At 49.3% G+C, this 14,151-nt stretch overlaps 1 protein-coding gene and 1 pseudogene across 2 annotated transcripts; one reads left to right on the top strand and one right to left on the bottom strand.

Moving 5' to 3' along the window:
• The window catches only part of LOC137349408 (zinc finger protein 585A-like), a 229,568-nt pseudogene that overhangs the window by 200,603 nt on the left and 14,814 nt on the right, over window positions 1-14,151 (top strand).
• On the bottom strand, window positions 1,562-8,967 carry LOC137349409 (zinc finger protein 229-like). 2 transcript variants are annotated; one of them, XM_068014923.1, is made up of 3 exons: window positions 8,209-8,967; window positions 4,003-4,070; window positions 1,562-3,522 (listed from the first exon to the last, which is right to left on the bottom strand). In XM_068014923.1, exon 3 carries the CDS (start codon window positions 3,419-3,421, stop codon window positions 1,976-1,978), a length of 1,446 nt encoding a protein of 481 aa, XP_067871024.1. In that variant the 5' UTR covers window positions 3,422-3,522; window positions 4,003-4,070; window positions 8,209-8,967; the 3' UTR covers window positions 1,562-1,975. The 2 variants fall into 2 exon arrangements, with proteins under 2 accessions (XP_067871024.1, XP_067871025.1); XM_068014924.1 differs by lacking the exon at window positions 4,003-4,070 and having other exon boundaries at window positions 8,748-8,967.

The following is a 14,151-nucleotide window of genomic DNA, read 5'->3' on the forward strand; positions in this document are numbered from 1 at the left end:
ACACCAGAGGTTATTACACACAATTCTTTCTTCAATCATAAGTTCAGAAGTGGGGATGTTCGCTGATGATTGCACAATGTTCCGCACCATTTGCGACTCCTCAGATACTGAAGCAGTCCGTGTAGAAATGCAGCAAGACCTGGACAATATCCAGGCTTGGGCTGATAAGTGGCAAGTAACATTCAAGTCACACAAGTGCCAGGCAATGACCATCTCCAACAAGAAAGACTCCAACCATCTCCCCATGACATTCAATTGCAGTACCATCACTGAATCCCCCACTGTCAACATCCTGGGGGCTACCATTGACCAGAAACTGAACTGGGAGTAGCCATATAAATACTATCGCTACAAGAGCCGGTCAGAGGCTAGGAATCCTGCGGTGAGTAACTCATCTCCTGACACCCCAAAGCTTGTCCACCATCTATAAGGCACAAGTCAGGAGTGTGATGGAATACTTGCCTGGATGGTACAGCTCCAACAACACTCAAGAAGCTCGACACCATCCAGGACAAAGCAACCCACTTGATTGGCATCCTATCTACAAACATTCACTCCCTCCACCACTGACACACAGTGGCAGCAGTGTGTACCATCTACAAGATGCACTGGAGGAAATTACCAGGTGGGTTTTTAGGACAATCCGTAGTTTCATGGTCACCAATATTGATCCTCGCTTTTTAATTGCAGTGGTGGGATTTGAATTCATGTCTCAGCATCATTGGTCCAGGCCTCTGGATTACTAGTTCAATAACATAACCACTATTGTACAGCACCCCCACTCTGCTCCATCTCCTCCTATGAGGAGAGGTTGAGTAGACTAGGCCTATATTCCCTGAGGTTTAGAAGAAGGAGATGTGATCTGACTGAAACATCAATTGTTAAGGGACTTGACCGGGTCGATGCTGAGAAAATGTTTCACCTGGCTGGGGAATCAAGACAGTCTCAGGATAAGGGATCAGCCATTTAGGACTGAAATGAGGAGAAATTTCTTTACTGGAAAGGTTGTTAATCTTTGGAATTCTCTTCCCCAGGGAGCAGTGGATGCTCAGTCATTGAGTATATTTAAGACAGAGATTGATAGATTTTTGGGTATTACGGTAATTAAGGGATATGGGATAGTGTGGGAAGGTGGAGTTGAGGTAGATGATCAGCCATGATCTGGGTGAATGGCAGAGCAGGGTCGAAGGGCCGAATGGCCTCCTCCAGCTGCTATTTCTTATGTTCATTAAACCTCAGTCTGGTTCCTCTCGAGCTGCTGAGTGAGTGAATTAAATCTTTCTCGACAAATCACCAAGATACCAGATGACAAGTCATACCCGAAACATCATTTATTGGTTACAAATCACAACTTAGTTAAATCTGGACACACAGACACTTTATAAACATGTATAAACACATTTAAATGTAATCAGAGTTATCCAGCAGTTCAGCACTAATAGGGAGAGTATTTCACAAAACAAGTAACAAAGATTAACCAGACGATTCAGTGATTGACTGTAAATCAACACGAATGGATGCTGAGTATTAATTACAGCAGGGACCGGAGTCTGAGCTTATAAATTGGTGAGTTTACTTGAAGAGCAATTCCTTCACTATCTGACACGTTAACAGTTGTGAACAGCCTGTCTGTCCAACAGCTCCAGTCTCCGAGTGCTTAGAAACACACAGAGCTTAAACAGCCTCATTCTTGAGCTAAAGAACAGACTTTCTCCTGTCAATATAGAGTTACAGGATTGGCCTGTGATCTGTTTATTGTTCATCTTTTGTTCAGTACATTTACTGAGTGGATTTAAATTGAAAATGAGGTTTGAAGACATGATGGTCTATTCACACATGAATGAGAGATGCTGTGGGGCAGACGCTCAGTCCAAGAGGAGCAACTGACATCAGAAATAAACCCCAACTGTCAGAATGAACATGGTTCAGTCTGGATATGATTAACAGCAGCAACAGCAGAATCCAACCCCTGTAATTATCTGTGAACTCGCTGGTGTCTCAGCAGATAGGATGGCTGAGTGAATCCCTTCCGACACACGGAGCAGATGAATGACCTCTCCCCAGTGTGACTGAACTGGTGTGACACCAGGTGGGATGACTGAGTAAATCTCTTCCCACAAACAGAGCAGGTGAACGGCCGCTCCCCAGTGTGAACTCGCTGGTGCCTCAGCCGAGCGGATGAATTAGCAAATCCCTTCCCACACTCAGAGCAGGTGAATGGCCTCTCACCAGTGTGAACTCGCTGGTGTTTCACCAGCTTGGATGAAGTAGTGAATCCCTTCCCACACTCAGAGCAGGTGAATGGCCTCTCCCCAGTGTGAACTCGCTTGTGTATCAGCAGGGTGGATGAATGAGTGAAACCCTCCCCACAATCAGAGCAGGTGAATGGCCTCTCCCCAGTGTGAATTCGTTGATGTGCCAGCAGGTTCCATGACAGAGAGAATCTCTTCCCACACTCAGAGCAGGTGAATGGCCTCTGGCCAGTGTGAACTCGCTGGTGCGTCAGTAGGGCGGATGAATGAATGAAACCCTTCCCACACTCAGTGCAGGTGAACGGCCTCTCCCCATTATGAACTCGCTGGTGTGTGAGTAGGGCGGATGAATGAATGAATCCCTTCCCACACTCAGTACAGGTGAACGGCCTCTCCCCAGTGTGAATTCGCTGGTGTGTCAGCAGGTTTGATAACTGAGTGAATCCCTTCCCACATTCTGTGCAGGTGAACGGCCTCTCTCCAGTGTGAACTCGCTGGTGTGTCAGCAGCTTTGATGACTGAGTAAATCCCTTCCCACACTCAGAGCAGGTGAACGGCCGCTCCCCAGTGTGAACTCGCTGGTGCATCAGCAGGGTGGATGAATAAGTGAAACCCTCCCCACAATCAGAGCAGGTGAATGGCCTCTCCCCAGTGTGAATCCGTTGATGTGCCAGCAGGTTCCATGACAGAGAGAATCTCTTCCCACACTCAGAGCAGGTGAACGGCCTCTCCCCAGTGTGAAATCGCTGGTGTTTTAGTAGGGCAGATGAATGAATGAATCCCTTCCCACACTCAGTGCAGGTGAACGGCCTCTCCTCAGTGTGGATTCGCTGGTGTGTCAGCAGGTTTGAGAACTGAGTGAATCCCTTCCCACACTCAGTGCAGGTGAATGGCCTCTCCCCAGTATGAACTCGCTGGTGTGCGAGTAGGGAGGATGACTGAGTGAATCCCTTCCCACACTCAGTGCAGATGAACGGCCTCTCCTCAGTTTCACTGTGTTGATGAGTTTCCAGCTCAGACGTGTAATTTAATTCTTTCTCACGGTCCCCACATTTCCACAGCTTCTCCCCAGTCTGACTACACTTGTGTATCGACAGGCCAGCTGATCGGCTGAAGCCCCGTCCACACACAGAACACGTGTACGGTTTCTCCACACTTTTTGCTTCCATGATCAAAGGCCGATGATATTCAGATCCTGATGAATCGAGTGACTGTCACATCTTGAGGTGATGTTTGAGTTTCCTTCCGCAAATCCTCCCTTTCTAATATCCTGTAACATGAAGTTACAACAGGAAAAAGGGAGTGAGAGAGAACCCACAAAAACACAAAGACAAGTTGTGAAATTGAGCTGAATGAATCTGGTAATTTGTGGGACCAGAACAGAGAGTGGGCGGGGCTTCAGGGTCCCAGTGACCAGGACAGAAAATCATTGACTCATTAATTTTATTCTCACTCTGCATACAGGGGCTGGAGAACTGAACCGAGCCACAGTAGAGAGAGGGAGAAAACTGGCAGAGGAGGAAAGAAATGGTGCAGATGGTGTCATGGGTTTGGATTTCAGCACAGGGAGGAGGGAGAGTGTGTGGGACTGCGATTTACAGCTTTGGGGAAACAAGAGAGGAATAAAATGTTCCATAGGATCTCGAATTGTCTGTTCTGAATTTCTATCCTGTACTGACAGTGATGACTTTTATTACCTCCTTTTACAGGGTATTAGGAGAGGATTTCCACACATTGATTTTATGCTCACTCTGCACACAGGGGCTTTCGCACCATCTCTCCTGAAGGTGTTGGGGTTACTGTTTACATCCCACTGAACTGTAAGAAAGAATATCTTATTAGATGATATTAAAGATAGTATTATATTCTAATATTATAACGAGAGGCCGTTCACCTGCTCCGTCTGTGGGAAGGAATTTAATCGATATCCAAAATGCTGAGACACCAGTGAGTTCACAAGTGACTGTAGCTGTTGCATTCTGTAATTATTGCTGCTGTTAATCACATCCAGGACTGAACCATATTCATTCTGACAGTGGGGTTTATATCTGCTGTGTTAATATTCTTTATAGCTGGGGTGGAGTTTAATATTCCAGCAACTGATTTGCTTTACTTTGTAACTTTTACTCTTCAAATAAAGTAGCTCCCTTTGGGCTATTCTCAGGGTTTTGTGGGATGAAACCAAACAGTGATTTACTTGTACTTTTGGCAATTTTGTATATTATATTCACTGCTCACAATGAGATCTGTTCTACATTGGGAAGAGCAAACACAGATAGGGTGATCACTTTGAGAAACATCTCCATTCAGTCTGAAAGCATGTTCCTGGGTTTCCAGTCACTTCGCATTATAATTCTCCGTCCCACTCCCACTCTGACCTCTCTGTCCTCGGCCTCAAGCCCTGTTCCAATGAAGCTCAATGGGAGCTCGAGGACTTTACAACCTTCCGGACTCAACATTGAGTTCAGCAGTTTTTGTAACAACAGACAGTTGTCGGGATCTGGAACGCTCCACCTGAAAAAGGTGGTTGAACCTGATTCTATCAGTCATTTTAAAAGGGAGTTGACAGGTATTTGAGAATGAGGAACTTACAGGCTTACAAACAACAAGTGGGTGTGTGGGACTAAGCACAACTGCTCTTTCAAAGGGCCAGCACAAGCACAAAGGGTTGAATGGCCTCCTTCTGTGCTGTAAATTTCTATGATTCTAGGAGTTGGCCATTTAGCCCCTCGAGCCTGTTCCACCAGGAAATGAGATCATGGTTGATCTGTGATCTAACTCTATATACCCAACTTTGTCCCATTTCCATTAATACCTTTGGTTAACAAAGATCTATCAATGTCAGATTTAACATTAACATTGATCTCGCATCAACTGCTGTTTGTGGAAGAGAGTTTCAAATTTCTACCACCTTTTGTGTGTAGAAATGTTTCCTAACTTCACTCCTGAAAGGTCTGGCTCTCACTTTTACTCTACACCTCCTAGTTCGACACTCCAGAACATCCAGCCCATGGGCCAGAATCCAGCCTGCCAATGGTTTCCACCTGACCTGCCAAAACATTCAGTGACTGACAATGGTCACAGCTCCTTTACCAACATGGCGGAGACACGTCACTGCACATGTCCTCCTTTACCAAGATGACAGACCAGCTTCAGTACCTGATATTTTGGCTCCTTTAGTAAGATGGTGGTGCCCGGGCTGAGCTGCTTCTCTGCTGGCGCTTCCCGCCCAAACTCCAGATCCAATGCAGCCTTCCCGGCCGTGAGCTCAGGACCCAGGCCAAGCACTGGCTCTGCCTGTGTATGTACTCAGCCTGGGCCTCAGGCTCTTCATCACCGTCTGAGGAGGTGCAGGCCCAGCAGCAAGGTGCAGTGGTAACCGGGCCCCGGGAGCAGGCTGCCGGGGTGACCGGGCCCTGGGAGCAGGGTGCCAGGGTGACCGGGCCCTGGGAGCGGAGCAGAGAGACAGAGGCCGGCAGACATGGAGCGAGAGAGAGCGGGGGAGGGGGAGAGAGAGAGCGGGGGAGGGGGAGAGAGAGAGCGGGGGAGGGGGAGAGAGAGAGCGGGGGAGGGAGAGAGAGAGAGCGGGGGAGGGAGAGAGAGAGAGCGGGGGAGGGAGAGTGAGAGAGAGAAAGCGGGGGAGGGAGAGTGAGAGCGAGAGCGGGAGAGAGAGAGAGGGAGAGAGCGGAAGAGAGGGAGCGCGGCGAGGGTGAGAGAGAGAAAACGCTGGGGGGGCGGGGGATGAGAGAGAGAGCGGGGGCGGCGGGGAAAGAGAGGACAGGAGAGAGAGAGCGGGGGCGGCGGGGAAAGAGAGAACAGGAGAGAGAGAGGGGGAGGGAGAGAGAGAGAGGGGGGGAGGGAGAGAGAGCGGGGGAGGGAGAGAGAGCGGGGGAGGGAGAGAGAGCGGGGAAAGAGAGAGAGAGAGAGAGAGAGAGCGGGGGAGACAGAGTGTGAGAGAGAGAGCGGGGGAGTGAGAGAGAGAGCGAGAGCGCACGGGAGAGAGAGCGAGAACGCACGGGAGAGAGAGCGAGAGAGAGAGAGAGAGCGGGAGAGAGCGGAACAGAGGGAGCGCGGCGAGGGTGAGGGAGAGAAAACGCTGGGGGGGGGGAAGAGAGAGAGTGGGGGCGGCGGGGAAAGAGAGAACAGGAGAGAGAGAGAGAGCGGGAGAGAGAGAGAGTGAGGGGGGAAGAGAGAGAGAGAGAGGGGGAGAGTGAGCGGGGAAAGAGAGAGAGAGAGTGAGCGGGGAAAGAGAGAGCGGGGAAAGAGAGAGCGGGGAAAGAGAGAGCGGGGGAGAGAGAGCGGGGGAGAGAGAGTGAGAGAGCGCGGGGGAGAGAGAGTGAGAGAGAGCGGGGGAGAGAGAGTGAGAGAGAGCGGGGGAGAGAGGGCGGAGAGAGAGAGCGGGGGAGAGAGAGTGAGAGAGAGAGCGGGGGAGAGAGAGAGAGGGGGGAGAGAGAGAGAGAGCGGGGGAGAGAGAGTGAGAGAGAGAGAGAGCGGGGGAGAGAGAGTAAGAGAGCGGGGGAGAGAGAGTAAGAGAGTGGGGGAGAGAGAGTAAGAGAGCGGGGGAGAGTGAGAGTAAGAGAGCGGGGGAGAGTGAGAGTAAGAGAGCGGGGGAGAGTGAGAGTAAGAGAGCGGGGGAGAGTGAGAGTAAGAGAGCGGGGGAGAGTGAGAGTAAGAGAGCGGGGGAGAGAGAGAGCGGGGGAGAGAGAGAGAGAGCGGGAGAGAGAGAGAGCGGGAGAGAGAGAGAGCGGGAGAGAGAGAGAGAGAGAGCGGGAGAGAGAGAGAGAGAGAGCGGGAGAGAGAGAGAGAGGGCGAGGGGGAGAGCGAGACGGAGAGCGGGAGAGGGAGAGGGAGAGAGAGCGGGAGAGAGAGAGAGAGAGAGAGCGGGAGAGGGAGAGAGAGAGCGGGAGAGGGAGAGCGGGAGAGAGAGAGAGAGGGAGAGGGAGAGAGAGCGAGAGATTGGGAGAGAGAGAGAGAGCGGGAGAGAGAGAGAGAGAGCGGGAGAGAGAGAGAGAGAACGCAGGAGAGACAGAGAGAGAGCGAGCGGGAGAGAGAGAGAGCGGGAGAGAGAGAGAGAGAGCGGGAGAGAGAGAGAGAGAGAGAGAGAGCGGGAGAGAGCGAGAGAGAGAGAGAGAGAGAGAGCGGGAGAGAGAGAGAGCGGGAAGAGAGAGAGAGCGGGAAGAGAGAGAGAGCGGGGAGAGAGAGAGAGCGGGGAGAGAGAGAGAGCGGGGAGAGAGAGAGAGAGCGGGAGTGACAGAGAAAGGGAGAGAGAGCGGAAGAGCGGCGAGCGAGAGAAAGAGCGGGGGGATGGGGAAGAGAGAGAGAGCAGGGGGGAAAGAGAGAGAGAGAACGGGGGAGAGAGAGATAGAGAGCGAGAGAGAGACGCAGTGGTTAGCACCGCAGCCTCACAGCTCCAGGGTCCTGGCTTCGAATCTGGGTCCTGCCTGTGCGGAGTTTGCAAGTTCTTCCTGTGACCGCGTGGGTTTTCGCTGGGTGCTCCGGTTTCCTCCCACAGCCAAAGACTTGCAGGTTGATAGGTAAGTTGGCCATTGTAAATTGCCCCAAGTGTAGGTAGGTGGCAGGGAATATGGGGTTACTGCAGGGTTAGTGTAAATGGGTGGTTGTTGCTTGCCACAGACTCGGTGGGCCAAAGGGCCTGTTTCAGTGCTGTATCTCTAAATAAAGTAGAGAGAGCAGGAGACAGGGAGAGTGCGAGATCAAGATCTCTCCTCACAAATGGAATCTATCTGGAATTCTCTGCATCGCTACATCAAGTGTGCAGGCAGACAATGTCTGCTACTGCAAGCAAAAACCATGCCAGGTAACTCACTAAATCAGTGTTCAACATAGTGTTGGGAAAGTAAGTTAATACATTAGTTTCCTCATTTAAAGTTTATTCACAAAAATGCACATTTTTGTTATATTGATGAACAGTCAAATAAATTTCTAATACCTTTACCTTTCCGAAAGTTGCTCACCTCCGGCCCCGATGTAGGACAACATTTAGAATGTAGCCCCTAATGCGTAAAGGCTGGACATTCCTGATCTATACTATCAGTTCTAACATCCTGAAAATTTCCAGGTTGTCAGAAGGGATAGAGAGAGGCAATATATGCTTAATGGCACAGTTCTAAAGAGTGTGCAGGGACAGAGGGACCTGGGGGTTCATATGTATAGATCATTGAAGGTGGCAGGACATATTGAGAACAGTTAGCAAAGAATACGGGACAAAAACAAGAAATGCTGGAATCACTCAGCAGGACTGGCAGCACCTGTGGAAAGAGAAGCAGAGTTAACATTTCAGGTCAGTGACCCTTCTTCGGAAGAATACGGGATCTTGAGTTTGATAAATAGAGGTACTGAGTGCAAAAGCAGGGAAGTTAAGGGGAACTTTTATAAAACTCTGCTTCATCCACAACTAGAGTATTACATCCAGTTCTGATCACCACACTTTAGGAAGGATGGGAAGGTCCTTGAGAGGGTGTAGAGGAGATTTACCAGAAAGGTTCCAGGGATGAGGGAATTTAGCTACAAGGTTAGGTTGGAGAAGCTGGGATTGTTCTCCTTGGAACGCGGGACTGGGAGCTTCTTATTGGGGGTGTTGAGGCCGACACCGGATGTTTCTGAAGCCTCCCTGCACATCCGCCAGCTTCATTCCTCCCCTGCACTCGGCGATTTCTCACCCACTGAGGATCTGACACGACTGCTTCCGTCCAGCTCGAGCACCTTCACTGCCTTTGATTCTGTGAGCAACTCGTGCAATAAAACAAAAGCAAAGTCCTGCAGATGCTGGAAATCTGAAATAAAAGGAGAAAATGCTGGAAATACTCAGCAGGTCTCAGTGAAGAGAGAAACATATTTAATGTTTCAGGCACATCAAACAGCCGGTGCCTGCAGCCTGGAACTCGGAGTGGGAGAGGGAGGAAGAATGAGGAGAAACAATATAGTTCAACACTCACAGCAACCTACAATCCACCGACATTACCGGGATAGGGAGACAGAGTTTAGAAACACTCAGCAACACGACTCCAGTAAAAGATCCCAGGAGGAAAAGGGGGAGCAGTGTGTGTACCTGCCCTGATATCCCCCTCCCCAGGCCTGTCAGTCAAACCCCCCACTCCTCCCAGTCCACAGCTCAGCCTATCAGCTTCCTGCACCTTGAGCCAGCCCTGCCCAGGTGTGGCCCAGTCCAAGGGGAGTCTCTGTGGAACCAGGGAGTGGGGGAGGGGGGACCTCCTGCCCTGTGCTGTGTCCCAAATGGTTCCTCCCTCCCTCCCCTCCCCCAGGCCCCTTTATAACTGAGCTCAGTTTCCCGCAGCTGCCGCCCGCTCGGTGCAAACACAGGACCGGGAGTTTGTTATTGGGGGTGTTGAGGCCTACACCGGGTGTTTCTGAAGCCTCCCCGCCCACCAGCCGCCACTTACCGGCTGCAGAAACGTCTCTCCGCCGCCTTCACCCTCTGGCTTGAAACACTGGTCCGCAATGCGCCTGCGCACCCGGGACTTAACCTCTGACCTCACAATGTCTGGGTGATTAACGGCAGCTCCGGACCAATAGGAAGAGGGGGCGGGACAGGAGGACAGATTCTGCGCAGTTCCTCCCTCATTTGCTTCTCTTTGAAAGCCCGAGGATGAATCCATCAGCATCCGGGACCTGTCAGCCCGCAGCTCCATTAGTTCCTTTTCATAAAACTGTCTCATTCCCTTTGAAATGTTTCAATTAAACCTGCCTCCACCACACTCTCAGACAGTGCATTCCACACATTAACCACTCGCTGGCTGGAAAAGTTTTTCCTCATGTTATTTTTGTTTCTCTTCCCAATTACTTTAAATCTGTTCCCTCTCGTCCTCCATCCTTTCACCAGTGGGAACAGTTTCTCTCCATCTGCTCTGTTTGACCTGATGCCATGAGACATCATGGGGTCCGGAGCCCATGTTGAGGACGTCTCGGGCAACTCCCTCCTGACTGTATAACACTGTGCCGTCACCTCTGCTGGGTCTGTCCTGCTGGTGGGACACCTAGGGATGGTGATGTCAGTGTCTGGGACATTGTCTGTAAGGTATGATTCTCTGTCCAGACCCCTCATGATTTGGAATACCTCGACCTAATCACCTCTCAGCCTTCTCTTCAAGGAAAACAGCAACCTTTTTCTTCTTTATCGTAATCTCTACCTCTTTTATAATCCAGGGAGCTCTGGATTTATTTGCCCAAACTTTCCACTTCGAGGGAACATATGTTGACTGTGCCCGAACTCTGTCTTTTTTGAAGGTTACCCATTGTACAGCTATCAGGTTTCCTGGCAACTTTTGAATCTCATTTATTCAGCCAGCTCCATTCTTACCCCATTGAAGTTGTCTTTCCCCAGTTAATTACTCTTACTCTGGATTGTTATTGGTCCTTTTCTATGGTCAGCCTAAATCTTATGATACAATGATCAATCTCCCCTACATGCTTCGGTTCCGAAGAAGGGTCACTGAACCGAAACGTTAACTCTGCTTCTCTTTCCACAGATGCTGTCAGACCTGCTGAGTGAATCCAGCATTTCTTGTTTTTGCTCCCCAACTGATACTTGATCCACTTGGCCCACCTCATTCTCAAGAACCAGGTCCAGGAATGCCTCCTTTCTCATTGGACTAGCAACATACTGTTGTGGAAAACTTTCCTGAACAACTCGAAGAACACTTGCCCCTCACTGCCCTTCACACTACTACTATCCCACGATATGTTTGAATCAAGTCGCCCATTAGAACTACCCTATATTTTTTGCACCTCTCTGTAATGTCCTTGCATTTTTTTCTCCTCCACGTTCTTCCCACTAGCTGGTGGCCTCTTGACAACACTGAGCAATGTAAATGCACCTTTTTTGTTCCTTCGTTCGAGCCAAATTGATTCTGTTCTTGACCCCGATGGGACATCCTTTTTCTCCAACACTGCAATGTTCTCATTAATCAATACTCCAACACCCCTTTCCCTTTCCTTTCTTTGCTGAAGACCTTGTATCCAGGAATATTTAACACCCAGTCCTGCCCTTCTTTGAGCCAGGTCTCTGTTCTCGCCACAAGATCATATTTCCACATGGCAATCTGCACGTGTACCTCACCAATCTTATTAACCACACTCTGTGCATTCACATACATGCACATTAACACTGATTTAGACTTTATTACTTTCTCCCTGACTCTGACCCCACCTTGTAACTTGCTATTCCCTACTCGAGTGCCATCGATCTCTCCCAGTATTCTGTGCACCTTGGTGTTCCAGTCTGATATTTTCCCCTGGTTCCCATACCCCTGACAAGTTACCAGTTTTGCTTCCCTCCAATCTGAGCTCCCTCTCAGGTTTCCATCCCCTTACCAATCTAGTTTAAACCCTCCCCAACAACACTAGTAATCTCCTTGTGAGGATATTAGTCCCAATCCTGCTTCGATGCAACCCGTCCATCTTGTACAGGTCCCACCTGTCCCAGTGCCTCAGAAATCTGATGCCCTCCCTCCCACACCAGTTCTCCAATCACCTGTTTAATCAGTCAATTCTCTTATTACTTTGCTCACTTGCACATGGGAGTGGGAGTAATCCTCAGATAACTGCTTTTGAGGCCCTGCTTTTTTAATCTCCTTCCTAGTTCTCTAAAATTTGTTGTCAGGAACTCATTTACCCTTTCAATCTATGTTAATGGTGCCAACGTGGACCACGACCTCTGGCTGTTCACCTTCCCCCAGATCAATGTCCTGTAGCCGTACCGTGACATCCTTGATCCTGGCACCAGGGAGGCAACACACCATCCTGGAGTCCGATCTACGGCTGCAGAAAGGCTTCTGTGTTCCCCTGACTAATGAAAGCCCCATCACTACTGTTCTTCCACTCTTCCTCCTCCCCTCCTGTGCAGCTGAGCCACCTGTGGTGCCACAAACTTGGCTCTGTCTGCACTCCTCTGAGGAACCATCACCCACACCAGTATCCAAAATGGAAAACCGATTAGCAAGTGAGATCATATCAGGGGACTCCTGCACTACCTGCCTGGTTCTCTTAGACTGTCTGTCGGTTACCCATTCCTTATCCTCCTGCATGCTTCTAACCTGTGGTGTGATCACCTCCCTAAACCTGCTATCCATGTAGTTCTCTGCATTGTGGATGCACCACAGTGACTCCAGCCACTGCTCGAGCTCCAAACCCTAGAGCTCAAGCTTGTGCAGCCGGTGACACTTCCTGCAGATATGTTTGTCTGGGACACATGGTGCGTCCATGACATCCCACATGTCACAAGCTGTGCATTGCACTCAGCCAAGCTGCACTGCCGTACCTTAACTTACCAGACTACTTAGAAGTGGAATATGTGACCAGTTACTCAACCAACCAGCACCTTTCACTGCACAGAAACAAGAACCAAATACTGGAAGACAAAAAAGTAGAAAAAAGGAGCACCTCCTCTCCCCTTCACTGAACTCACCACTCAGCAAACACATACCTCCAGACTCTGTTTACAATCTGCACTCCTTATCAATCTTTTAGTCATTCTTTACTGTTTTTCTATATTCTGTCCAACATTCTGATCTGCCACCCATCTTTGTGCAATTATATGCTTTTCCTTTAATTTTGATATGACCTTTAACATTTCCAGTAAACCATGGATAGTGAGTCCTCCCCACTCCGAATCCTGTTCATACTGAGAATCCCAGGGTGGAGAGCTGAGATATCCTGTCTCAAAACACAGTCACAGAGACACAGCATCATTTACAGCACAGAACAAGGCCATTTGGCCCATCAATTCCATGTCAGCTCTCCAGGGAGCAATCCACTCAGTCCCACTGCCCCACATCAGCCCATAGCCCTGCAAGTTTATTTCCTTCAAGTGACCATCCAGTTTCCTTTGAAAATCATTGATTATTTCCATTTCCACCACACACATTGGCAGCAAGTTCCAGGTCAGAACCACTTGCTGCATAAGAAGTTCTTCCTCACATTCCTGCTTCAACTCTTACTCAAAACCTTCAATCTGTGTTCCCTAGTTCTTGTACCATTAGTTCATGGGAACAGTTTTTCTTTGTCTAATTTATCAAAGTCTCTCAGAATCTTGTGCATTTCTATGAAATTTTCCCTCAATCTCCTTTGCTCCAAGGAGAATAACCCCAACTTCTCCAACCTACCCTTGTGAATTCTCTGCTGTGTCAGCAGGTGGGATAACTGAGTGAATCCCTTCCCACACACACAGCAGGTGAACGGCCTCTCCCCAGTGTGAACTTGCTGGTGTGTCAGCAGGTGGGATAACAGTGAATCCCTTCCCACACACGGAGCCGGTGAACGGCCTCTCCCCAGTGTGACTGAGTTAATGAATATCCAGCTTTGATGGAGAACCGAATCCCTTCCCACAGTCCCCACATTTCCATGGTTTCTCCATGGCGAGGGTGTCCTTGTGTCTCTCCAGGTTGGATGATCAGTTGAAGCCTCATCCACACACAGAACACGTGTACGGATTCTCCCCGTTGTGAATGGTGTGATGTTTTTTCAGGCTGTGTAACTGGTTAAAGCTCTTTCCACAGTCAGTCACTGGAACACTCTCACTCGGGTGTGTGTGCGTCTCGGTGCTTTTCCAGTCACACTGATGTTTGAAATCTTTTCCCACAGGCAGAACAGACAAACATTTCTCCTTCCACATTCTCAGTCCGATGATATTCAGGTCCTGATGAATCGAATGTTTCTGTCAGATCTTGATGTGATGTTTGGTTTGAATTTCCCGTCAGTAAATCCTCCCCTTCTAATACCCTGTAAAAGGAGTTTACAAAAGTCAGCACTGTCAATCCAGGATAGAAATTCAGAACAGACAGTTCTAGTTTCCATGGAACATTCTTTCCTCTCTTGTTTCCCCCAAACATGTGATCCATTCAAACTAAAAGAAGCCAAAATA

The sequence above is a fragment of the Heterodontus francisci genome, chromosome 34 (genome assembly GCF_036365525.1).
Source record: "Heterodontus francisci isolate sHetFra1 chromosome 34, sHetFra1.hap1, whole genome shotgun sequence".
Lineage (NCBI taxonomy): Eukaryota > Metazoa > Chordata > Chondrichthyes > Heterodontiformes > Heterodontidae > Heterodontus > Heterodontus francisci.

Coding starts and splice junctions, on each gene's coding strand:
- LOC137349409 (XM_068014924.1), bottom strand. CDS start 3,421: ATGGAAGCAAAAAGTGTGGAGAAACCGTACACGTGTTCTGTGTGTGGA.